Consider the following 25,210-nt stretch of genomic DNA (forward strand, 5'->3'; position numbering starts at 1 on the left):
TCACAGGGTTCAACAAGGCCAAGTGAAAGGTCCTGCATGTGGGTCCGGGCAACCCCAGCTATCACTACAGGCTGAGGGATGAAGGGACTGAGAGCAGCCCTGCCGAGAAGGACTTGGGGGTACCAGGGGATGAAAAGCTGGACATGACCCAGCAGTGTGCACTTGCAGCCCAGAAGGCCAACGATATCCTGGGCCGCATCAAAAGCAGTGTGGCCAGCAGGTCGAGGGAGGGGATTCTGTCCCTCTACTCTGCTCCGGTGAGACCCCACCCAGAGTCCTGTGTGCAGCTCTGGAGCCCCCAGCACAAGAAGGACATGAACCTGTTGGAGTGGGTCCAGAGGAGGGTCACAAAGATGATCTGAGGGTGGGAGCACCTCTGCTATGAGGAAAGGCTGAGAGAGTTGGGGTTGTTCAGCCTGGAGAAGAGAAGGCTCTGTCCTCGCCAGCCTTTCAGTATTTAAAGAGGGCTTATAAGAAAGATGGGGAAAAACTTTTTAGCAAGGCCTGTTGCTATAGGACAAGGAGTAACGGTTTTAAACTAAGGGAGGGTAGATTTAAGCTAGATATAAGGAAGAATTTTTTACCATGAGGGTGGTAAAACACTGGCACAGAATGCCCAAAGAGGTGGTAGATGTCCCATCCCTGGAAACGTTCAAGGCCAGGTTGGACGGGGTTCTCATCAACCTGATCTAGTTGAAGATGTCCCTGCTCACTGCAGGGGCGTTGTACTAGATGACCTTTAAAGGTCCTTCCAACCCAAACTATTCTCTGATTCTGCGAATACTGCACAACTTTTCTGTGAATCAAGAGCAAGAAAATGGTGAATTGGAGTCCTGAAAACCCGCTTGCATGTCCTCTCTTCCCATCATTAAAAGACAATGCAGGCTTTCTAGCACTGCTCTTTTGTTAGGCAGGGACTCACTAACCTTTTGAAATTTAATTATTTAATACGCCACAATCGTATCACTGTTCTCATCTACCTGCATTCCCAATTGATTTGTATAAAAATGTACTAAGACAGACAACTGCACCACTTAACTGCAAGACTGAACTTGTTTTTCATTAGTGGAGAGGAAGACAATGACATTATCACAGACAGCAGTTCCCACCAAGATTTGATTTGGAAGCTTTGCACAGAAGCTAAAAATAAAAGACTGTACAGTCATAAATCACTGGACAAGGAGAACTTCAAGCAGGATTTGATCAACCAAAGTGAAAGGGAATTATGGGGTGCACAAGGAGCTGGGATCTGAGGACCTTCTGGGCACTCTCAGCAACCCCAAGCCCAAGCGCTGGGTTGGGGCATGGGGGCAAACTCCCCTGGTCCAAAGGGACAGCGGTTTCACAGCTGTCAGAGGAAGCTATGTTGGTGAAAGCCTTCAGACATATAGAGTTTATGCTTGTAAAGAGCTACGAAGATGAAAGCCCTGAGCATTAAGATTTTCTTGGAGGGCTTTACTCTTTTTTTTCAGTTTTGAACAAAGTTTTTAAAAGGTTTTGTATACCTTAGGAAATAGAAATGCTATATAGCTAGTCTGAAAGACTGTGTGGATAAATAAGAGACATGAATTGCTCACACAGAAGCGAGGTGAATTCCATATCATCTGCTTATGTTCTGATACTGGCCAAAATCTTCTTGCTTGAAAGAGAAAAAAAAACCCAAAAGCTTCCCACAAAAGAATACACATCAGGAAAAGTGGAGCGCTCATTAACAGAAATAGCTCAAGAAGCATGTGCTGTTTGTAAAAAGAGACAACAGCCAAATTTTCTGTCCACTGTCTGCCTTCAAAAGGGTATTAAGTTGTTTTGGGCTTTTAAAATCCTGAATCTACGTTGTAATTACAGGTAACATTTTCCCTGGACTTCTCAGGAATGGCCAGCAGTATATGCTTTTAAATTCAACCAACCTGTTTGGAAATCACTGCAAGTACTCATGGCGCACAACTTCTGTCAAGTTTCTCAAAACTTCTGCTGGGTGGTGGTCCTCTCTCTTTGCCCTTTGCTGTCAGGAGAGAGCAAATAGATACTTGGCCCTGATACAGGTATGGGCCAAACTAGGACCCACCTCAAGCTTTTCAGATGAGTTTTAGATGGACAGTCGCTTTCCACTCACTACAAATGCAGTTGGATAAAAATTCTAAATACTAAAAATACTAAATATCAGAATACCCCATTAATTTTCAATTCATAATAAGCAAAGAGAGAGAACTGCTGAGAACACCAGCCACGAAATTTAATCCAGTAAATTGTTTCAATAAAGCTGAGCCGTTTCACTGAAACACATTGATTTTGATGAAGTTTTCTTTGCTGACGGACTATGGTTCAGTGCTCTGATCACTTCTGATTAGAGAGAACTCAAGCAAAAGAAACCTCGGATTTCTGACTAAAAAAATCACTATTTGTCATAGCGGTACCCTGCAACATTCGAAAGACCCTTGCATCTGCGTGGAACAAAGACCAATACCATACAGAGATAGCTGCACTGCTGGCTAAACCTCTCAAAGTGCTTCTCGTGGCGAAGACTCAGACGTTTGCCAAATTTAGACTACTTCGACATAATTAAGGACATGGAGGTGCTGGAGCATATCCAGAGAAGGGCAGGGAGGCTGGTGAGGGGTCTAGAGAACAAGTCCTATGAGGAGCGGCTGAGGGAGCTGGGGCTGTTTAGTCTGGAGAAGAGGAGGCTGAGGGGGGGACCTCATTGCTCTCTACCACTACCTGAAAGGAGGGTGTAGTGAGGCAGGTGTTGGTCTCTCCTCCCAGGTAACTAGCGGTAGGATGAGAGGCAATGGCCTCAAGTTGCACCAGGGGAGGTTTAGATTGGATATTAGGAAAAAATTCTTTACTGAAAGAGTGGTCAGGCACTGGAACAGGCTGCCCAGGGAGGTGGTGGAGTCCCCATCCCTGGAGGTGTTTAGAAAACGTGTAGATGTGGCACTTCGGGGCATGGTTTAGCAGGCATGGTGGTGTTGGGTTGATGGTTGGACTTGATCTTAGAGGTCTTTTCCAACCTATGATCCTATGATTCTATAATAATAGGTACTGGTCCCTAACCAACAGTCACTGGAGCCTTGTGAATGATTCTATTAACCCATCTGGTCACCTACAGCAGCGTAAGAGGAATCACTCCCTAAGGCTTCACTGCCTAGGCCAACACTGTTCTGTGAACTTAAGCGACACAGCTCACAGGTGGACATGTTCAAGCATTCTAACGTTGGGCAGTGTGTAAAAAGGAGCTCTTCCCATTTCAAGAATATTCACAAACCGCAATAGACGGAAACAGCAGAAGTGTCGCTTTGCAGCAAAGAGGCACTCACTTAAGTCTGAGATAGACAATCCAGGGCATCCTAAATCTGCTGAAACATAGCGATAGGCTTTCAAGGGAGCAAACCAGCTCAGGAATTAGAGCTCTTCCACCTTATCTTCTGATCCTGTAAAATTACCAGACAGTCAAACTATGTAAAAGTCTGAGTAGAACCGTTTGTTCTTCTCATAGAGCCCTGCAAAAAATACATGTATCTGTATCACATTTGGCTGGGATGGAGTTAATTTTCTTCACAGCACCTCATGTGGTGCTGTGTTTTAGATTTGTTACCGAAACAATGCTAATAACACACTGTTTTAGCTATTGCTGAGGAGTGTTTGCACAGCACCAAGGCCTCCTCCTGTTTATCCCTCTGCCCCCCCAGTTTATTCACTGGAGGTGCACAAGAGGTTGGGAGTGGACAGCCAGGCAGATGACCCAAACAGCAATGATATTACAGGAACATTTGACTTTCAGCCCATTTCTTCCCCATGGAAATACACAACATAATCCTAGAGTTCTATTCTACCTCACCTTTCCCAGATGATATCATTTTCTGACTCTTCTAAAGCCAACAACCTTCCTATTGTTTTTGCCACTTGTGATGCCCACAGCTTCCACACCCATAGTAAGAATAATACTAACAGCAGTTGCAGCAAGTCCATCTGCAATGATAAGAAGTGATCGAAGGGAAACAGTTCTACCAGTGTACACAAACACTGCAGGGCACACATGGATGTGGCATCAATTTCTAGTTGCCACAGTATTCTGCTTAGTTTTGTAGATGACTCAAAGGACTCTCAAAAAAAAATTCATTTAAGAGCAGAAGTAGAATTCAAATTTATCTCAACAAAATGGAAAAATGGTCTATGAAAAAAAGTCATCAAAGGTAAGAGCAAAAACCTAAACTTGGGCAAAAATATCCAGTTCTAACAGAAAACTATTGACTTCAGAGCAGGAGGGGATCTGGAGATTGCAGGGAGTCCTGGGCTTCAGTATGCCATACTCTTATGAGAAAGGCAAACACTGCAGGGAGGGAACAGGAGGGTATGCCACCAAGAATGGCTGTAACCCTTTCACATCAGGCACACAGACAACCCCTCACTATCATACCCACTCTGGAGACTTCCATCACATCACATCTTTACGAACCAGAGAGACTCCAGAACACAAAAGAATCATAAGAAAAATAGAAAAAAAAAACCCTACAAGAAATACTGAAAGAATATGCACAGTTTAACCTGAAGACTAAAATTTGGAAAAATTACTTAATTGCAGTCTTCAAACATAGGAAAGAAAGCTCCGAAGAATGAAATAATGTTTCACGCATTCATAACAGACAAGATAATAAATACTGGACTTGAATCATGGACAATTCAGATTAAAGAGTAGGAAGACAAATGTTTAATGATGAAAAGAGTGAATAGTGGAATAGGGTCTCCAGTAAGGCTGTGGATTTTCCCTCCTCAGAGATTTTCATAGAGAAAACAGATCTAGGAATGCCACAAATGTACCTGATCTTGTCTTGGGATCAACTAGATAAAATTATCTCCTGGCCTCCTCCTCTGATTCTATGGATGTCACAAACCACTTATGAAAGGCTTAAGGTTTACTTAATACATTTCACAAATCCAGTGTTAGCAGACTAAGTGCATGAATAAGTAAAGTTGCAATTCCTTTCATGTACTTAAAACTACCTCCTCCTCATAAGGGACATTCTGACATTTTTAATTGTGTAAAGCCCACTGTAACTGTAGTGAAACCATACTAAGTCTCAGCAGCTGGTCAATAAATGTGATCAATACATATCCTAATATACACAGTCGCATGGAGAAACGGAGTGCTGGTACTACTCCAACAAACAGCTGGCACGCCAGTTTTTATACCTTTTTTACTATGTAGCAGTAGCAAACCTTCAGTACTGTCAGCCACGGGAGAGGGTGATTCAGGCCCAGACCCAGTATTTAGTACAGACTGGTCAATCTTAGCAGCTGACTGGCTGAACCAGCCATTCCTGGCAAATACTTGCTAAGTCTTAGTATAACTACGATGATCTACCTAACGAAAGAGCAGCTTGGATAAGACAACGTAAAACTAATTCCTGCAACAGCAGCCAGGAAAGAAGAGAAAGGGACTAACAGAGCACAAGGTCACCATTTCTGATAGAATTTGCCCATGTTAACTCTAAACTAAGAGCCTACACACTCATTCCAGCTGGAGATGCCATCATCCACAAAGCCACTGTTACTGTCGGTTGTCGTCTTCCACCTCACAGGCAAGTTCTTGGACCTACTGAACTTGGGCTGCACATTCAAAGAGTTGTTCAACACAAAGGGAGAACGTTGGAAGAGCTGGAAGAGCTATAATGCTTTCCAAAAACTACAAAGCACACGCCTGGGGCTGGCTATAAAAAGCATCCAGAGACACGAGGAATCAGTTGGCATCCCCAAATGGAGCCCTGTAAACCTGTGACAACAGCAATGAGGAAGCTGTGCAGTGGTAACTGTGTATTTATGCCACATTAAATGCATGTCAGCTCTGTTAGCTGCTCATATCTTGTCTTACAAGTGCTGCTCCAAGCCATTTTCACATAAAATATCAGAATTAAATAAGATCTTAACATCACAGAGGAAAGAGCTGGGAGAGATTCTGAAAAGTCATCTCGTCCTGTCTCAAGACCAGACAAACTGTACCTACCTATCATTCCAGATTGACAGGTGACCAGCGGTTGTGCATCGATGACCAGAAATCACAAACCAGAAAATCTTGGATAAACATGTCGCGCTCAGACACACTGGTGCATGAAGAATGCCTCCAACTTTACTCAAAAACGTTAATCACGGTTGAATTTTTTGCTAAATTCTTGGGTTTACTGCATGTATGCTCCAAGATACTCAATTTACAAGAGCCAAAAACTGAAAAAGAATGAATTGATGGATTTTCAAGAAAGAACTTCAAGGAAGTTCAGCAGAGCCATTTCAGGCCACCAGCTGCCCTCAGACCATAGGTACAAAGGTTCACAGAGCTTTGGCACTATGGAATGTTCTTTTTACATCTACTCACACACAAAGAGCTCAGACTGTGCTTTCTCTGATGCCACCAACACACTCATTCCATGTTGCACAATGTGCCTCTGGGCTCTCTGTGTATAGTGCTTAGGTCATGCCTAGAAGGCAGGACACCAGGGAGAGTAAAGATGCTTGTAGTTAAAGATGTCCTGCAACTACACAGTCCTTTTAAAACCTAGTTCTATTACTTCACAGATGCTTGATCATCAGTCTCAGAATAAACACAAACAGCTGGGCAGTTGTGCAAGGTTCATCACTGAGGAGGATACAATGTTTAAAACTACAAAGCCTTCAACTTCTACAGCAATAGATAACTCTTTTCCAAGGATTTCCCTGGGACAATCCTGGGATTGTATTATTCGCTTTGAAATCTGGGCCCCAAGGAAAGATTTAATCTTCTTTTGGAACCAGCTTCCATCGGTTCTTAACTTCAGGGTTAAATTTACACCAGCTTCCCTACAAAGGGTGGAGCAGCACAACTTTTTGAAGGAACTATGTTACCTTTCCTTCTCACTTCAACTACATCAATAAATGCAACATGTAGAAAAATAACGTTACCACACAGCTACATCAATAAGCACATGAAAATTACAGTGTTAGTAAGCTTGGATTTCTAAAGTCTGTTCCTTCATGCTGGATTAGGTTGCCTTGATTTATAAGGGCTAGAAACGACACTTTTAGCTAGGATATTAAGGATCTTGTTTCCAAAATAGCTACGCTTAAAGCAAGAGTATAGCAGCCTGCGTTTCCAAATCTCTCCATCCAGCAGTCCAGCTGGAATTAGAGAAAACACGCTTTACTGATAAAAATACAGATGCAGAAGTCAGAAAATGCTGAAGAAATTTCGACCAAAGATAGAACCCTTAAGGCACCCATCAAAATGTTTCTTTCATAGATCGCAAGAGATTTGTGATCTCTTGCCACAAGAGTTACTATTTATTTTAACATGTTATTTTCCAATCAGAACTCGTATGAAATTTAAAACAAGTTGGTTGAACTCAATATGTAAAATCCCACTAAATCACATTTGATTATGACTCTGGGAATAACTCATTGTTTGGATTCATGAACTGAAAATAATCAGCCCACACAGACCTAAGACTGAATGTTGCTATATTGATTTTGTATCAAAGCAACAAAAATCTACATCATTCTTTTCCAGGTAATTTAACTAGCACAAAGCAACAATCCACCACTATTTCACCAAAACTACACTAAATGCAACATCTCACTGTCTTACTCTAAAGGAAAACACAAAAGTGGAGGGAAAAGCAAGTGGAATATGGACATATATGAGAATTATCTATCTGGAAGAACACCAGTAACTAGCAGAAAGCCTTGCTTTCCATTTTAGCTGAGTTTACTTCAGCTTACACCAACCTCATTTTACATTACCTCAGTTTACATCAATGGATGACCTCAGGCAATCACCTTGACATCAACCAGCTGCTGGTTATGGATCAGCATAATGACACCATGGCAGCTTTTGCACTTTATTTTGCAGCTAATGGTGTGGTACAAATTCATAGTGTTTTCCCTCAATGTGAGCAAAAATAACCGCCTCAAAGTGTGGGTCCTTAATATGAAGACAACTGCCTCACGCATCAGGCAGCTTTCTACCGCAACTGCATGGGCCTGAGGAATAGCTGGTTCAACAGCACAGCCTGAGAAAAAGCAAAAAAGAAAGTGAACACCTCACAGGAGCCTGTTTAGCTGATTTTCCCCAAGGCAGACCTAGGCTGGGAATCTTCAAGGTATCTAGGCCTGAGGCAGATGATCTGCTTGACTGTAACACCCATCCTGGCTCTCTAGACAACTTAACAGCAAACATAATTGAGTAAAAAGCTCTGGAGTCCAAGTTGCTGCTCAGACCTCACATGGGGCTTGAGCGAGTAGCAGCAATGGTGCTGTGCTGGTGCCGCACACCTTCCCTGAAACCACCGCAGGACCTGGAAAGCAGGCGAGAGGACACAAATCCTCCAGCACAGCAAGGAAATACACAGGAGGGGAGCACTCGGAGTTGGAAAAAGCTAACTTGACAGCAGCAAATCATTGCATTCTATGCCAGGCACTCAACAGAAGAGTAGTAGCGCATATGACGCATAAGAATCTTCCTGTCTGACAGGGCAGGACATGACTATGCTCCAACACCTGTTAAATCGCACACATAGATTCACTTGAAGAGATAAAGCCCCTTTCCTCCCCACTTACACCAAAGAGTACATAGGAGCACATTTATAGCAATGTAAGAAATCCAGCTTCCGATTCATGTTCTCCCTAAGGACACATGAATTTGCATTTTCCACCTCTTAGTGACAAAATAATTTAGGTATTGGGTATTCTTCCAGATGAAGGAGGTCTATTTAAAATATTTTAATATTTATAAGAGTAAGGACTGAAGTTTAAGCGTACTATGCCTTCCACATAAGTGCCCTAACAAGCTGTGTTCACTCTCATGACCTCATGAATATTTAAAGATACTTTATGAAGAGGAACAGCTTAACCTGAAGAAATGCATCTGGTCTGTGACCAATTACAACAAGATATGATTCTTAGTGTATGTGGTAAGCTCAGTCTCTCATTGTGAAAACTTCTAATGGGGTAAAACACATTTTCCTGTATCACTAGCTTGAGATTGTTACCCTTACTCCATATTTAAGGGTCCTTTCTAGTCAAAAGAATATCAGTAGCTTTGCTGATACCAGAGTATTAAAATGTGCACAGACCACGAGTCAGAGAGGAAGACTTTTCTACGTACAAGTTAGATATCCTATGGGAAACACAGCACTTCCCTTGAGGAACACAAACTTTGAGAGAAGTGGTAACATTTAGAAAAACTGCATCTCCAGCACAGCATTGGATAAAGACTTTTCAGCAGCCTTAAAAGCCAGTCACCTCTGCCGCTTCCCGGCTATCTCCCTGGGGGGCCAATGGCACCTTCACCATGAGGGTGATGAAACACTGGCACAGGGTGCCCAGAGAAGCTCTGGATGCCCCCCTCCCTGGCAGTCTTCAAGGCCAGGTTGGATGGAGCTCTGAGCAACCTGGTCTAGTGGAAGATGTCCCTGCTCATGGCATGGGGGTTGGAACCAGATGATCTTTAAGGTCCCTTCCAGTCCTTACCGTTCTACGATTCTATGATAACGCCTTCAGAGAAAACGATTTCTAATCGTGCTTTACACCACTAAAGACTGCACCTTACCTAAATTTGTTTCAGTGTTAGCAGATTCTAAGTAACTACCAGCAGCTACTGTTTCATCTCGTACTTGCTCTGTAATCTCCCCAGCAGCTTCAGGAAGATCAAAACTTACTGAAGAACAGTAGAACTGCCCCTTTTATCCACAGCTCACTGGTGAAAAATAGTACAAATCACACATTAAATCACTAAAATTTTCATGACAGCTTATTTTTAAGTTATTTCTCTTGCAGTGACACAAATTTATAAAGATCCTATAAAAAATATTCACAACACAGTAGATTTCTACCTCTAAAAGATATCTATGCCAAAAAGGAAAAAAAAAAAAACCACCAAAACAAAACCAAAAAACCCGAAGTACTAGCTCTTCAGGAAAGCTGCAAAAGATCACCAAGGGACTAGAAATGAACACTTACTCAACCCTGTAAAATATTTAGTGATCAATTTCTTACTGTGAGCAGTTCACCACAGGTAACAGAGCCATACAGGGCAACGGCTCTCAACCCCTGCTGTGCTAAGGGCCTTCCCCTGGCCGCTCGGAGCCCTTCCCTGCAGTACCGCAGCCTTTTGTTTGCAAGTCTGCACCCCTTCCCCTATCCTCTGGCAGGACGCTGCGGCAATGTTTTCATCCTTGTCCTTTAGTCCTTTTTCTCCCATTTTGGGTTATATTACCTACAGAAATACAAGTCGTCTTTTACCCTGTAAAAGTTGTTTTACTGCCTACTTTAACCTGCATTCAAATACTTTCCAGAAGTGTTTTAACTAATCTGACATGTGTGAATAATTTCCTCATCCACTCTCCAGAATAATTTGTGTGTGCAACACAGAAATTAGTTTCCTGTTAGATATAAAAATGCTGTTGTTACTGAAAATTCCCTTTACACAGTAAGAGGGATGTGGGATGTTCTGCAGCGATCCACGCAAGCTGGGGACTTGAGCTGCGCTCCCAGCTCTGCACCAGCAAAGCCCGAGCCTGCTACAGCAGGTTTCCCATGTAAAGTGATTGACATTGATGTGAGAATCTCCCTTTTCCCCCCCTCACCGTTTCCCACCCCTATTTTTATACAAGAGAAGAAACAAAACCTAGTGAACAACACAGCAGAGAGTAGTCCTTTGAATAGCAGACAGGCATTTCCCAGTGACATCCACACACAAAGCTTAACAAGCAATTAATGCGCAACTCGTGCCCCTGATCAGAGCGCGCTCCAACCAGCGCTAACAGCACCACAAGCAGGAACAACCAGCAGGGAGTCTGAGCGAGTCCTGACGAAAACAACACTGTTGTCATCAGAAAAGCACTGTGGCAGGCTGCCCGCTGCACTAGAGAGGATGCCCGGGGAGCAGAGTCACCTGGAGAGATCCATGAGACTATTTTCTTCTTTTCTGGCCACCGGAGAATGGTTTTCCTTAAGGTTCTTCACCACTCCTCTCTTTCTTTAGTGTTTTTTTTTGTTGTTTGTTTGTTTTTTTACTGTCATCATAAGTAACTGTTACCATTAAAGCTGTCATTTACCACCAGCTATGGACTGTCTCATAATCCTTCCTGCAACAGGTCAGCTTGAAAATACTACTTCATATTGAAAGAAAGTACGGAAAATGGCATTAACTCTTGTGCAGGGGGCAGCAGCAGGTTTAGCAATCACATCATACTTGAACATTCGTATTACTGCAGTGACCTCAACATAAAGAACACAAGGACTCAAAATCAGAAAATAATTTTCTGTACAGTTTCCTTCTGCAACAATGTATTTGTATTCATCAAAATGTTCTTAAAATTTACACCATTTTCTACAGAAAAGTCACCGTGATAATTAAGCACTGGCTCCATGCTAAATACAATATAAAAAAAAAAAAAAAAACAGTTGCCTCAAAGATTATAAAAACTCCAAAAGCAGAGGCTACATTTTGAAGAATTCCAACAGCCACATGGATATTATTCTTTTGGCTCAGCTAAAATATAAAAAAACTAAAACCACTATACACTCCTGGTTTGTCACGCTTGCAGGTTCACGTGATCCACACAGCATCTAAACCAGAAACAGGGAATCAGCAATTAAACAAGACCCTTAGTTTTAAAATATATTAGCAATACATAACACACCGGTGTTATTCTTAACACATGAAATATCCTTTTAATATAATTTATGGCTTATATAATCCTTGACTGCAGGCATGTAGTCATTCTTTCTTTTTGGTAAAGTCATACGGTTTCCACCACTGTGCAAACTGCAACACCTTCTTCCTGTGTTCCTCAAAATTCTGTCGGATTCCTTTTCTCCAGAGCTGCGGTTCCAAGTCCAGCATGCCACCAATGATTTCCTTGGCAAGCAGAACAAAAACACATAATGATAAATGCAAAATTACCATATTACTTAACACTATTTTAAAATAGAATATGGAAATATATTTTTTCAAATGATGAGATTATTTGTCATTGCTTTCTTCTAGTGCTAGCTGTTAAAACTGGAAATTCTGAAAAATACACCAATTCAAAAATTAGAACTGTAGTTGTTAAATGGTTGCCTCAGCAAAATTCTTTTAAGTACAGCATGGCAATGCACTCCATATATATCCTAACATTGCAAGACTGCTAATATATTAGTAAATTTGTGACTAAAAAGAGAAAAGTTCAGGTAACAGAAAACTGCTCACTTTGCTCTTAAATCTTCTTGAAATAAATGTATTTCTCCCCTCTCACTGTTAATGTTTTTACAATATCGACTCTTTCAATAAATGACTGCTATGACATAATAAAAATAGGAAGCTTTTATTGCAGCTCTTCCTGTATATACTATACCCTCTATAGAACATGCAGTTATTTAAGCACACATGTACTGTGCTAGGACTTGTGAGTTTGAGTTTGTATGCATCCTAATTTATACAAGCAGAGCCAGTGCACCTATATGAGAACACTATGGCTGTGAAAAACTTGGGTGTTTTTCCTTCTTAAATAGATGCAAGTATTTTCCATCTATTAGACTACATGCCAAATACCTAGAGTTCCTATTAATTCCAAAGAAACATGCATCTAGAATCACATTCTGACTATCAGCCAGTGAAGAAATCAATTATTCCTTTATTCAACAAGCTAAGTTACAATGAGTCACCAAGAAAAAAGCCAGCTAATAAATTGGCATAAGGTACATCAAAGTGACTCCTCTGGCAGCATCTGTTTTACTTACTTAAATTTTACAAAATACAGTAAAATTGATAAACTGATCTTTTACGTGACAATACCTTTCCAAAGTAATGAGGGAACTTGTGTTGATCTTCAATGACATGAGCAAATCCTCCTTGCAGGCCAAAGTCCACAGAAAAGTATGGTAATCCTTTAGGAACCTGCACACACAAACCCACATTTTTAGATATCTAACAGACTGTAGGCGTTTAGTTAACCTCCCCACAACTTCAGGAATTTGAAAGTGGTTTTACAGTTGACAGTACCACATTTTCTTTTAAACCACCATGTTGATACTCAGGGGAGGAAGGGGAAGCACCTCTATGGAGAACACACTACCAGAATACCCCACTACGTGCCTGGAAGTTATCAGTAACTTGCTGAATCGGGTAATCTAGTAATGCAGCCAGCCTACAGCGGAGACGCTGGTTATCCTGCGACAAGGAAAGACCCTTCAGTCTGACACAGTAAGAAGTGACTTGAAATCAGATTCGTTTATTGCTACAGAATTGCAAACAATTTCTTCTGCAGGAAGTTATTTCCCACTCTAATTGTTGAGGATGTTTTTGTACAGTTAAGATTTACGAAACCCCAAATTCAAAAGCATTTCCTCTGCTAAAGTCCAAACAACTGCAATTTTCGCATGGCATGTTTCATACACTGCTTCAAAATTCACTCTAAAAATAAAAAATTAATATGGATGGGCAATGTAGTATAGCAAAAAACACAACACATTTTAAACGAACTAAAACAAAAATCATTAAACACGGAAAAAATGGGTCAGCAAGTAACACCTTAAGGAAAATGGCAGCTTTCTCTTATTTGTGTCTAGCAATGTATTAGGTCTGGCTGGGATGGAGTTAATTTTCTTCACTGCAGCTCCTATGGTGCTGTGTTTTGGACTGGTGACTAAACCAGTGCTGATAACATGCCAGTGTTTTGGCTGTTGCTGAACAGCGCTTGCCGCCGGGGCAGCCCTTCTGGCTGTGTGCCCCCAGCCCATTGCGCACCCACAGATTCCTCACTGCAGGGAGCAGAGAGGGCCCCGACGCTGTGCCAGGGCTGGGTGCTTAGGCTCTGCCCCTGCACACCATAGTCCCAATTTCTGCAGACAGTCCGCCCATTAGATGATGTCTCAGCCATGTCTGACCCTCCTTCCAGGCACCACTATCTCCTAATACAACTGTCCAACTTCCCAAACCTCTGCTCAGTCTCTGAACTATACTCTCCCATCTTTCTGAAGGCTACAGACATTTCTTTTACCCTAAAATCATGTTAAAATCACATAACTGTGTAATGATTTACACTCAGATGCATTTTATTAATTTAAAGAAGCGTCGTGACTTAATCTGAAACCTGTGTATATAATACAGTCACAGAAATGTATGGCTAAGAAGATTCTTTAAGAAATCAAATGTCCTAAAGTCCTACCGTGTGTCAAGAAAATTACACTTCATTTACTTGTGACATAGTTGGCTTTCCCTGTTCTGAAACACCAACAAGTCTGTTTTTGTTTTCTGTTTACATCCACCTTCAGTTTAAAGTCTTCCCTAAGTGCTTGCTACAAATTAACTGAATTCCTTCTTGTCTGCATCCAACAGTGCTAGTGAACAACTAAGTACCATCTTCTTTAAAAATATCTCCTACATACAAAACACTATCAGCACATCAAATTTCAGCCTTTTTTTTCCTAGACTGCACAACCACTAAACCAGGTTCTTTATTTAAGTTTTCTAACCTATGCTCTCCTCTTCTGCAACTGTCTTGAAACGCTGTACCCAAAACCAGACCCAAATTTTCCAGGTGAAGCCTCACCATAAGGTGACCAGACTGGTTAGACCAGGTGACCAGGTTGGTTGGAGGAACCAACAAGGAAACACACTCTGCTGGACCTTGTACTAACAAACAAGGAGGGACTGGTTGAGGATGTGAAGGTTGGAGGCAGACTTGGCTGCAGTGACCATAAAATGGTGGAGTTCAGGATCCTGTGTGGAGAGAGCAGGGCGAAAAGTAGGATCAAAACCTTGGACCTCAGCAGGGCTAACTTTGGCCTCTTCAAGGAGCTACTGGGAGGAAGCCCAGGAAGTGTGGGCTGGATGAGTGGTCAGTGGGGTGGATTGAGAACTGGCTGAATGGCAGAACTCAGAGGGTTGTCATGAGTGGCACTGAGTCTAGTTGGAGGCCGGTAACTAGTGGTGTCCCCCAGGGGTCAGTACTGGGCCCAGTCTTGTTTAACTTCTTCATCAATGACCTGGATGAAGAGTTAGAATGTACCCTCAGCAAGTTTGCTGATGACACCAAACCGGGAGGAGTGGTAGATACACCAGAAGGCTGTGCTGCCATTCAGCATGACCTGGACAGGCTGGAAAGTTGGGCAGAGAGGAACCTGATGAGGTTCAACAAGGGCAAGTGCAGGGTCCTGCATCTGGGGAGGAACAACCCCATGCACCAGTACAGGCTTGGGGTGGACCTGCTGGAGTGCAGCTCTGTGGAGAGGAACCTGGGTGTCCTGGTGGATGACAAGACGACCATGAGCCAGCAGTGTGCCCTGGTTGCCAAGAAGGCCAGTGGTCTCCTGGGATTCATCAAGAGGAGTGTGGCCAGCAGGTCGAGGGAGGTTCTCCTTCCCCTCTACTCTGCCCTAGGGAGGCCTCATCTGGAGTACTGTGTCCAGTTCTAGGCTCCCCACTTCAAGAAAAATGAGGAGCTACTGGAGAGAGTCCAGCGGAGGGCTACAAGGATGATGAGGGGACTGGAACATCTCTCCTACAAGGAGAGGCTGAGGGAGCTGGGCTTGTTTAGCCTGAAGAAGAGAAGGCTGAGAGGGGACGTTATAAATGCTTATAAATATCTCAAGGGTAGGTGTCAGGAGGATGGGGCCAGACTCTTTTCACTGGTGCCCAGTGACAGGACAAGGGGCAATGGGCACAAACTAAAGCACAGGAAGTTCCATCTGAACATGAGGAAGAACTTCTTCCCTCTGAGGGTGGCGGAGCACTGGAACAGGCTGCCCAGGGAGGTTGTGGAGTCTCCTTCCCTGGAGATATTCAAGACCCGCCCGGACAAGGTCCTGTGCAGCCTGCTGTAGGTGACCCTGCTTCAGCAGGGGGGTTGGACTAGATGATCCCCAGAGGTGCCTTCCAACCCTGAACATTCTGTGATTCTGTGACCCATAACTGACTCCCATTATATTTACGTGACATTTCAGCTTACGTGGCAGAATAAATTTTGTCTTTTTGCTACAGTTGCTACCACTGTTGGTTTAGTTCAAGAATCATCACAATATACAAAACATCTTCTGCTATACAGCCATCCAAACCCTTATTCTTCTGCATTTAACTTCTGCCTCTGTCATATCAGGTTTCATTTCTCATCATTAAAACCCATCTCCTCTTTCTCCTAAACTAGGATTTTTTTAGTGCAAAGGAGCTGTATTTACCAAAAGACACTTCCAGAAATTAAGTATTATTGCTACATAGTAGTAAACTACTTGTGGTAAAGTCTATATACCACACATCTTTCACTTTAATATTAAAAAGATGGAAAAATCTTAGAACCTAACAGCTTCAATATTATTCCTTTAAGATTTGTATATACAAAGATGTTTCAGTTTAGTATCCAGAAGACAGACAGTGTACTGTTCCCTTGTTTTAGGAAAAAAGTCTTACAATACTATTTATATTTTCGCTTCATAAACTTAGCAACACAAAAGGCTGTTCCAGGTCAATGAAAAAGACACATCGTATTTTTTCCAGGAAAGTAATTTGCAAATCTTTGATCTACCTTAATTCTTAAAGTTAATCAAGAAAATTATGCTGGTACACATCCTCAAGGCGCCAGCTTTGTTCTCAACCAATGCTTGCAGCTCAGTCCCCCAGCTGTTGAAATAAATGGGAAGTTTTTCCCTAATATCAGTAAGGAGTTCAGACAGACTCATTCTCATCATACTTCTGCCATCTTCTGATACACTAATCTAATTGTCTTCCCTTTCTTCTTTCTTTGAAACAGTTAATAATGAAAAAACATAAAAAGAATCTGCTGAGAAATTCAGTGTTCAATACATTTCATTACTTACAGACTTCCGAACATCCTTTGATGAAAGATCAATTAACTTCTTGTTCATGGACCACTCTTCATCAGACTCCATTATAGCTTTCTGTAAAATCATTTTATCTAAATGTGAATTTAGTCCTTCACAGAGCAAGCAAAAAACTAACTTTTCAATGTAGTGAAGTACATTGAACTGCAAGTATCAATTCTTTCTTAACAAAGTAACTTCATTTTTGGCAACCTTTCTGATTTCCAGAACTTAGGTACTTTATAATGCATCATATAATATCTTTAAACTCACTTAATTATGTTCCTCTTTTTTTTTTTTTAATTTACCTTTTGCCTGACAGAAATTTTCTCTAACAAGTTTCAACTAGAAGGTCATATTCTCTTTTTACTAAGCTCACACAAAACCTCTTATGAATTCATTACACTATATTAGCCTTTCTTCTTTATCTTCTTTTTTAAACACCCAGAGGAGAATCCAGCTTAGAAGGTTGATTGTACTTAAAAACCTTGAAAACTGCCTCTGTATCCTCCATAGTATGGAAGTGGGTATCATGTAGTATAGCATAGGTAACTTCTAAATTTCATTTGCTGTGTATTTTAATTGTGGAAACTTCTGAAAGAACTTTTATGCAAATGATATTGCATGAAATCTTGTACTTCATCATTCCATCCTTCAGACAAAACACAAGTTTTACCAGCAGCTGAAGCACAACAATGAAACCAACCAGGTGGAGAGTTTCAAACGTAGCAGCAGTTACTGCATTGCTGTTTGTCATACCACCTGCTCCACTTCATCAGAAACCAACCACAGAAAATAAAAATAACATTTCAAAGAACAAATAAAACAATTCACTTATAAAAGGCAAATCATGATCCAGTTGCTGAAAGCCAAAAGGCCTCAGTTCCAGGCAGAAGTTTCAATGAGCCTTTCCTTACAGGATCAGTGGAAAGAGACCAGAAAAGCTACAGAAGAAATGCCTATCATGCTGTCAAATGTTCATCAGAGATTTAAGACACATGTAAAATTTCAGCCTACTGAAATAACATGGGGGTGGAACATCATACATTGGTATTGCTTAAAACAGTTCACAATATTTTCTCATTTTATGCTTGCCAAGGCACATGTACAAGGTTTAAAGTTTATACTACAGGACTTAAGTGAGAAGTACTGGAATTCTGCAGCACTCACGAAACTATGGCGCTCTCGTGTTCTTCCAGTATTTGTCAGTGCAGTCATACCTAAGGCAACTGCACACTGACATACAGCTCATCCACTGACTACCTGAAAACCAGAATCACCTCACAGGGCTTGTTTGAAGATCAAGGAATAGGATCAAAGAATGGATCGAGAGGTAGGATCAAAGAATCCATCTTTTCAAAAATAGTACTTGAATATCAAAAATTTTCCAGAAATAGATGAATGACGATAAATACATTCAAATAACCTCCGAAAAAACATTTTTGTGTACCTTAAAGTAAATTGGAGCCATATCTCCTACTTCTTTTGGAACAGGAATACATTCGTATACCATGTGATACCGTTTCTTCACACTCGTGTTTGTTTCTAGGAACACACAGTCCAAGTCTTTAGCTTCAAACATTTTCACCAACGCATTTCGGAACATCTGTTTCAAGCAAACAAAAAAGTATAATTTGAATTAACTTTTCAAAGCTTTCAGATATAATATTTTATATTATTTCACTAACATTATATTCAGAATAAACTCATAGTAAAAATGGATAACAGCAGCGATCATACTAGGAAAATTCCACATTATTCCACAACTTAGTATGAACTATATCTTCTACAATATGAACACACAAAGTCTAGAGAACTATTGTGAAATACGCCTTATAATTAACACTACAAACTCAAATTTTAATAAATACTGCATATTTTTACCGTGGAAATTAAAACTACGTTGAACTTCATAACTGTGATGCTCCATAAAACAACATGGCTTTAACAGTAGGTCCCAAGCTTGCAATTTCTAAGAAGGTAATCTCTTGGCTTGTATTGACTGCAGATCTCGTTATACTTTCACTACTCCTTCCAATTATACATTTCAAAAAAAAAAAAAAAAAAAAAAAGACTAGGCGTGCTTGACCTTTAAGGAAAATATTAATATTGCCTCATAAGCAAGCCACAGCTATAACCATCCTCGCTGTACGGAAGCTGACCAAATGCAATAGTGTAATACATCTGGCCTCACCTATTCACAGTGTGTTTCAGCTTATAATTCCACCAGCTCCAGCACCAGGGCCCTGCCCACGGCCCTGGCTGCCCGTGCAGATGGGCAGCTCTGACATGCTGCAGCTGTAAACTGGGATCAGACGCAGCAGAGAGAGATTGGGGAAAAAAAAAAAAAGAGCTGTAAGAAGTGGGGGTCTGCCCCCCCTTCACTCAGGAGCTGCAGTTCAGCTCAGGCTCTCACTTTTGGTCCTTGCCTGAGCTAAGTTTCAGGGATGCTTGTGCTCAGCCATGTACCTGGCAGATCCTGTCCCTGAGTTGCTGACTTGACCTTGAACCTAAGTCATCACTGCAGACTTGTCTGGCCATCACTGGGCCGTGGCTGTTTACCGTCATGGGACCTGCTCTCTTCTCCTGGCTTGGGCACCATGGGACTGTGCCTTGGCAGCGAGGTGACTTTCCCCACCTGCCTTGCCTGTCACCTTCTGCCCTTGACTTGTCTTCCTGCGGAGCAGCCACTCTTGTTGGGCCCTGACTCCCGGCAGTTGGTATTCGCACCCAAGAAACGCAACAAGTGCATCATTCTACAGCTTACAATGCAGATGCTGAACTCAACTATCAAGCACAAGGGATGACTTCTGAGACATTCAGGCTCATTTTCAAATGCACAAAAGATCTGGCTTTGTGGCAGGGTGAGCATTTCCCAAAGTGTCTCAAGATCTTGGAAAGTGATTTTTTTAAAATTAAGATCTTTGTTTTATACATGCTCTCTACACCATTTCCACTTCGTAAGCTAAGAAATCACTGAAACTGCATGAGCCTCACAGACCACAGGTACTCACACAGTACTCTAGGCTGTCCTTTTTGCACTGATCTTTTTTTTTCAATTAGCAATGCTTAGAAGTACAAACAACACCATTAAAAAGCTAATCCCATCTAAGGGTTTAAGCGTTCCTATCTTAATGCAAATGAGCTGATGAATAAGCTAACACACATATTCACAAACATCAGCAAGTACTGAAGTAAAACAGATGCAAAGCAAATCACCGCCAGGACCTCAATGCAACAGGAATAGAAACTGAGCTCTCTTCTCCCCACTCCTTTGTCATCTTGCACAGTATGAATCAAACCAAAATGCTAAGAAACTTGGCCAAATACACGTATCTTAACCACATATTTAAGCTCTCCAGAGCAGGCCCTTGTGTCCCGAATTCCTCCTCACAAACAAGCTGCTCCATGCGTGACAAGAAAACGCTACCACTCGCCTCACACACGCACAACTGGTGAAACACACAGCTGGAAGATACTGCCTGGTGAACAGATCGCTGTACCGCGACTGATAAGGGACCTGGCTGCGCAGAGCAACAGACAGCTCTGAATTAATACCTTGTTGTCTTCTCCCCCTCACCCTGGCCCCCCAACCTCTACTTCTGAAACACACCAAAGCAAGCAACTGCGGTGAGATCCGAGGCTGGCAACCACAGGTTGGGAACAACTGTTACTTACAGTTGCTACCCTGCAAGATCAACCGAAATACAAATCCACTGAAAAGCCTTTGTCTCTGCCCATGGCAGGGGGTTGGAACGAAATGTTCTATAAGGTTCCCTTCCAACCCAAACCATTCTACGATTTTGTATCTACAGATGTTTGCTAACATTTCCCAGACTGCAGTTTCTCATTTTTAAATACACTGCACTTTTTCTCCAAATTCTGAGTGGGCCAAAACATCAAGGATAATTAGCATTGGAAAGTACAAAAGCACTCATGTGAGCAAATAAGAGGGCTTGGCTTATGCTTGGATGCACAGAACATCGATACATATAACAGTTCAGGCAATACAGAACACGTAAAGATTCATATCTTTTTGTATTAAAAAAGTGACATGCATATTTACTTTGGCAATTGAACACATCAGTCTAAAACACACAACATGCTAAATTCAAGTGCCTGAAGGCATACAGTATAAAAGAACCCTTCTTGCTTTATTCCAATACATCTTAACAAAAAATAGTCCAGCAAAAATAGTTAACTAAAACATGTGCACAAGACAACGTTTTATGGATATTTGAAGTATGATAATTTTTTTTTTTCCCTCAACAGCAGTACAAAATATGGCTCTGGCATCAGAAAGGCAGTTTAGTCACTGAGTATGTGTATGCTTATACTCCTGCTAAAGCCTTCCAGACTCCTCCTACTGAATTACATAGAAGCTGAAAAGAACAAAAAAAAAATATCGGTGTCCATCACCTCCCAAAGTACTTTGTTGCAAATGAATGCTTAAACTGAATATGAATATATTCACAGGGTCAATGGACAACTGTTTTTACCAACTAGCTGCATTGTCTAGCAAGGAATGGACTAGTGTTGAATACAGCAACTACATTTGCTTACCTTTTATTCATCCTATTTTCCTTCTCATACAAATTTAGAAAAAAATATCATCAATTTAGTTAAAAGAGGTTAAGATACATAGAAGATATAGAATAAACAATATTGTCACTTTTCCCCATGCTCTGTTGTTCCTCCTGATCCTACTTGTTGCTCTTATTTGCTTCTTATCCACCTTTATCAGGTATTTCTGTCATATGCAAAAAACTCCTTTCCCTTCCTGCTTGGGAGGAGCATAATTTACTAGGAAACACCATACAAAAATTAGATCAGCCATGAGAATCAATGCGGGGAGAAAATTTGGAAAGTCAGAGAGTCCATCCATCACGCCTGAGGCAAGACCAATGTTACTTAAATAATTTCAAACTTGTGAATTAACCTATTTTTAAAGCTAAGCCACTGCAAGCAACGAAGCCTTTCTCTAGTCTGAAACAGTATCCAATATTCTGAGATAAGAGATTGCAAGTTGTTTTCCCCTGGTAATAATCCTGATGGGGGGAGGGGAAAACCAATCCCTGTCAATCTCTTTGGCAGAATCTTGTTACATTCTTTCCTTGATTTTCCTTTTCCAAAGAAAACAGAACTCAAAACCCTCAAAATGTCTTCATAAGAGAATTGGAAAGCATGACCCATCATGCTTGGCACTTTATTCAAACAATTCTTTTCAAAAAAGTAGGAAACTGGATTCTAACTAGGACCTCCCTGATTTGAAGAAGAATGAGGTAGTTCTCACTCAACTGACATCCACCCAAAACCCAGATTAGTTTAAAAGAGCTGAAGATACGTAAACAACGTATTTTCAGCCTACTTTTTATTACTAGTGATCTTTGTGCCCTGATAATCCTTTTCTTTTCCTTGGCACTCCCAAGGAAATCCAAAGCGCCAAGCCAGTTACTCCACTTCGTGTAAGGGATCAGCTATACCTACGTCACCCCGAGAGATGTTCCTCTAACCTGGTTTCAAAGACCTCCAACAACAGAGGTTCTGCAGCATTCCAGGCAACTGTTTCTAATTCTTATAAATGAGAACTTTTCTTCAGTGTTCAGCCTGCATCTCCCTTTTTCAATTTTTGACCACTACTTTTCATCCACAGTGCTAGAATGTTCTTCCCCTTAGTGGAATAAGACAAGAGCTGCCAGTCTGGAAATTATGAAAACAGGTATTCATGACAAGTGTATTATTCAAAACAACATTATTTTACAAAAATGTTAGAACATGCAACAGTTTCTCAGCTGACCTGGATTTCTTCCCAGATGTCTTCATCCAAAAGAGTGGCTGCAGTATGGTGCTGTAGAGGGGCTATCAGGCAGTGACCTTCAGTAAGGGACTGGTGCCTTGGTAGAGACAAGTATACCTACAAATAGCAAACAAAAACTGAAGCGTCCATTTTTCTAGTGTTAAAAACCTTCCCATTGCTAATGCTAAGAAATATATCACTTACTAAAATTCAAACCAATAGAAGCCATTACCTTCTAATTTCAGCATGGTATTAGTGATATTAATGTTTTTAAAAAGGTCCCATTATCCATCAGCAGCTCAAATGAGCTAGTAGTATCCAGGCAGCAGCTCCACCACCAAGGCAGTAATATCAGCCTTATAGACCAACAGGTATCCTAACTGTTATGAAATCACACCGTTTAGTCCATTACAATACTTTTTGTGTATATATATTTGCATTTATTTTAGTAGAATATAATATATATATTAAAATGCATATACAGATATAGATATATCTCTATATATATCTGTTAGATATATAAGCATATACACACAGATATATATAGACACAGAGATACACATCTGTATGTATTTTTATATGTATATATATATAATCTATCTATATAAAAAAATAAGTGCAATGTACCATAATACATATCTATGCATTTAATTCCTTGGCCTACAAAAAGTTTCAAATCATATGAAAAACATCAATAATAAATGAAAACTTTGGAGAAAGAATGACAAAAAAGCCTATATTGAAGCTTTTCATATGTTAAAAATCCAAATATTTGTGCAACTTTTCAAAGCATTAACAGAAACAAGGTTCCCCGTAGCAAACTTTTGTCTATTTCAAAGGATTTTAGGCTTAAAAATTGAATTTTCCACTTAATTTTATTTTATATCATTGAGATACAATTCTTCACCAGTTCATATTTCCTCCAGTGCACTGATTTAGTCTTCCACAAATCCACCTACAGCCTAATCTCTGCACTCAGAACTTTTGCTTCCATTTTCCACAAAACCACAAACTTAAAGTTCTGATATCAAAGATTACCTTTATAATTCGTGACAGATTTGTATCTTTCTCTCTCACCCTTGAGGAATTTGTGAAATCAATTGGAAGGGCAAGGAAAATAAGATGCAAAACAATAAATCATTTCACAGAAGCAATTTCGTTCTTAATCTTAGGCATTTGAACATTAACACTGCCCTCCTTTATTTCTTTTTTATTTTTATATTTGTGTTAAATTGCTATTTTCTTACCTTGGTGCCAATTGCAATAATAAGATGTTTAGAAAGTTCACTGCTATCAAAGCAGTATGGGCACTTTTCCATGCGTGCAGCAAGCTGCTGGTGTTCGTGGATTGCTTTTCTTCTTTGCATTTCTTCCTCTTCCCCACTGCGTGCTCTTTTGGCTGCTTTGGAAACAAACATGTCATCCAGAGTATAGTACTCTCTGTCGGTTTTTTCCATGAGCTGAAAAGATACACAGAAAAATTGTGTATCTATATAAATAAGCAAGAAAAACTACTTGGCTCTTTGTAGGACCCTTTATTGAGAAAAGCATAAAGCACACAAGCAGTAGCACTGGTTTCTTCCATATGGCATTTGCAGCACATGCAATCATCAGGTACGTCCCCAAGAGCAGTCGTACACCATCTCAGCACAGATATTAAAATATAGACCTGCGATAGCAGTGAGAAGAGTATATTGCTATATTCTGTCTCAAGTTAAGGGGTATTTCAATATTATCTTGACATAAATTCAGCTTTAAATAGATGTACAATTTTTTAAATCATATATTATCATATATTTGATTTTGGTCTTCCCCCTCCTCCTCTCACATTACAACTATCGCTATCATCTTTTGTGAAATAACTAGACCATGCCTCCGCACCTCATATTTGTATTCTGTGAAAACATGCCAACAGTTATTCCTACCAAATGAAGAGTACTAACCCATTTTGTGAAGAAAACAGTCTTTGTCTTCAATACTTAGTCTTTCTTGAGTGCACCTCTTGCTAGATACAGATGATGAACCCAACTACCACATTAACAGAAACAAGGCTAAATGAGCCACAGGTTTTTTGTTTGCTCATTAATTTCTACATTTTAAGTAAACATGCCACATTTAAAAGGAAACTCTGAGAACACCAAACTTGTTATGAAAACATGCTTGAGGGTCAGTGGCATCTCAATAGTGGAAACCCACGCAAACTGGATACGACTCCCCTAGACAGTATTTTGGAGGGATGGAGTCTGTAGACAGGAACTGCAGGAACTGAAGGTGACACAAGGTGACAGAGGACATGGTAAGAAGGTGGGCTTACAGCAATAGCAGCAAGAGACAACGAATGGAAAGCAAGAAAAGTATGGGGGTCATGGGACCCAACCCAAGTGACAGAAGATTTCACTAAGCTTCATAAGTCACAGAACACTGTTTTTATAGAGATATAGCATTAGGCTTCATCAACATTTTTTTGATGACAAACAAATCCCATGACACCTTGCCTAAATCAAGACCTATCAAGTCTTAAGTGTAAAGATAAACTTTTTAAAGGACTTAGGAAAGTACTTCTCCATTTTCTGCTTTAGCTGCTCTATA

General features: G+C 40.8%; 1 protein-coding gene across 2 annotated transcripts in view; it reads right to left on the minus strand.

The window, feature by feature from the left end:
* Positions 1-11,348: 11,348 nt before the first annotated feature.
* Positions 11,349-25,210, minus strand: part of CWF19L2 (CWF19 like cell cycle control factor 2) — a 97,459-nt gene continuing 83,597 nt past the window's right edge. For both annotated transcript variants that reach the window (XM_075418279.1, XM_075418271.1), the window contains 6 exons: positions 23,869-24,081; positions 22,622-22,738; positions 18,275-18,430; positions 16,822-16,902; positions 12,806-12,907; positions 11,349-11,887 (listed from right to left, as the gene is read on the minus strand). In XM_075418279.1, the coding sequence (XP_075274394.1) occupies positions 11,747-11,887; positions 12,806-12,907; positions 16,822-16,902; positions 18,275-18,430; positions 22,622-22,738; positions 23,869-24,081 (810 nt within the window). In that variant the 3' untranslated portion in view covers positions 11,349-11,746. The remainder of the gene's footprint in view (positions 11,888-12,805; positions 12,908-16,821; positions 16,903-18,274; positions 18,431-22,621; positions 22,739-23,868; positions 24,082-25,210) is intronic.

This window comes from Opisthocomus hoazin, chromosome 1 (assembly GCF_030867145.1).
Source record: "Opisthocomus hoazin isolate bOpiHoa1 chromosome 1, bOpiHoa1.hap1, whole genome shotgun sequence".
Taxonomy (NCBI): domain Eukaryota; kingdom Metazoa; phylum Chordata; class Aves; order Opisthocomiformes; family Opisthocomidae; genus Opisthocomus; species Opisthocomus hoazin.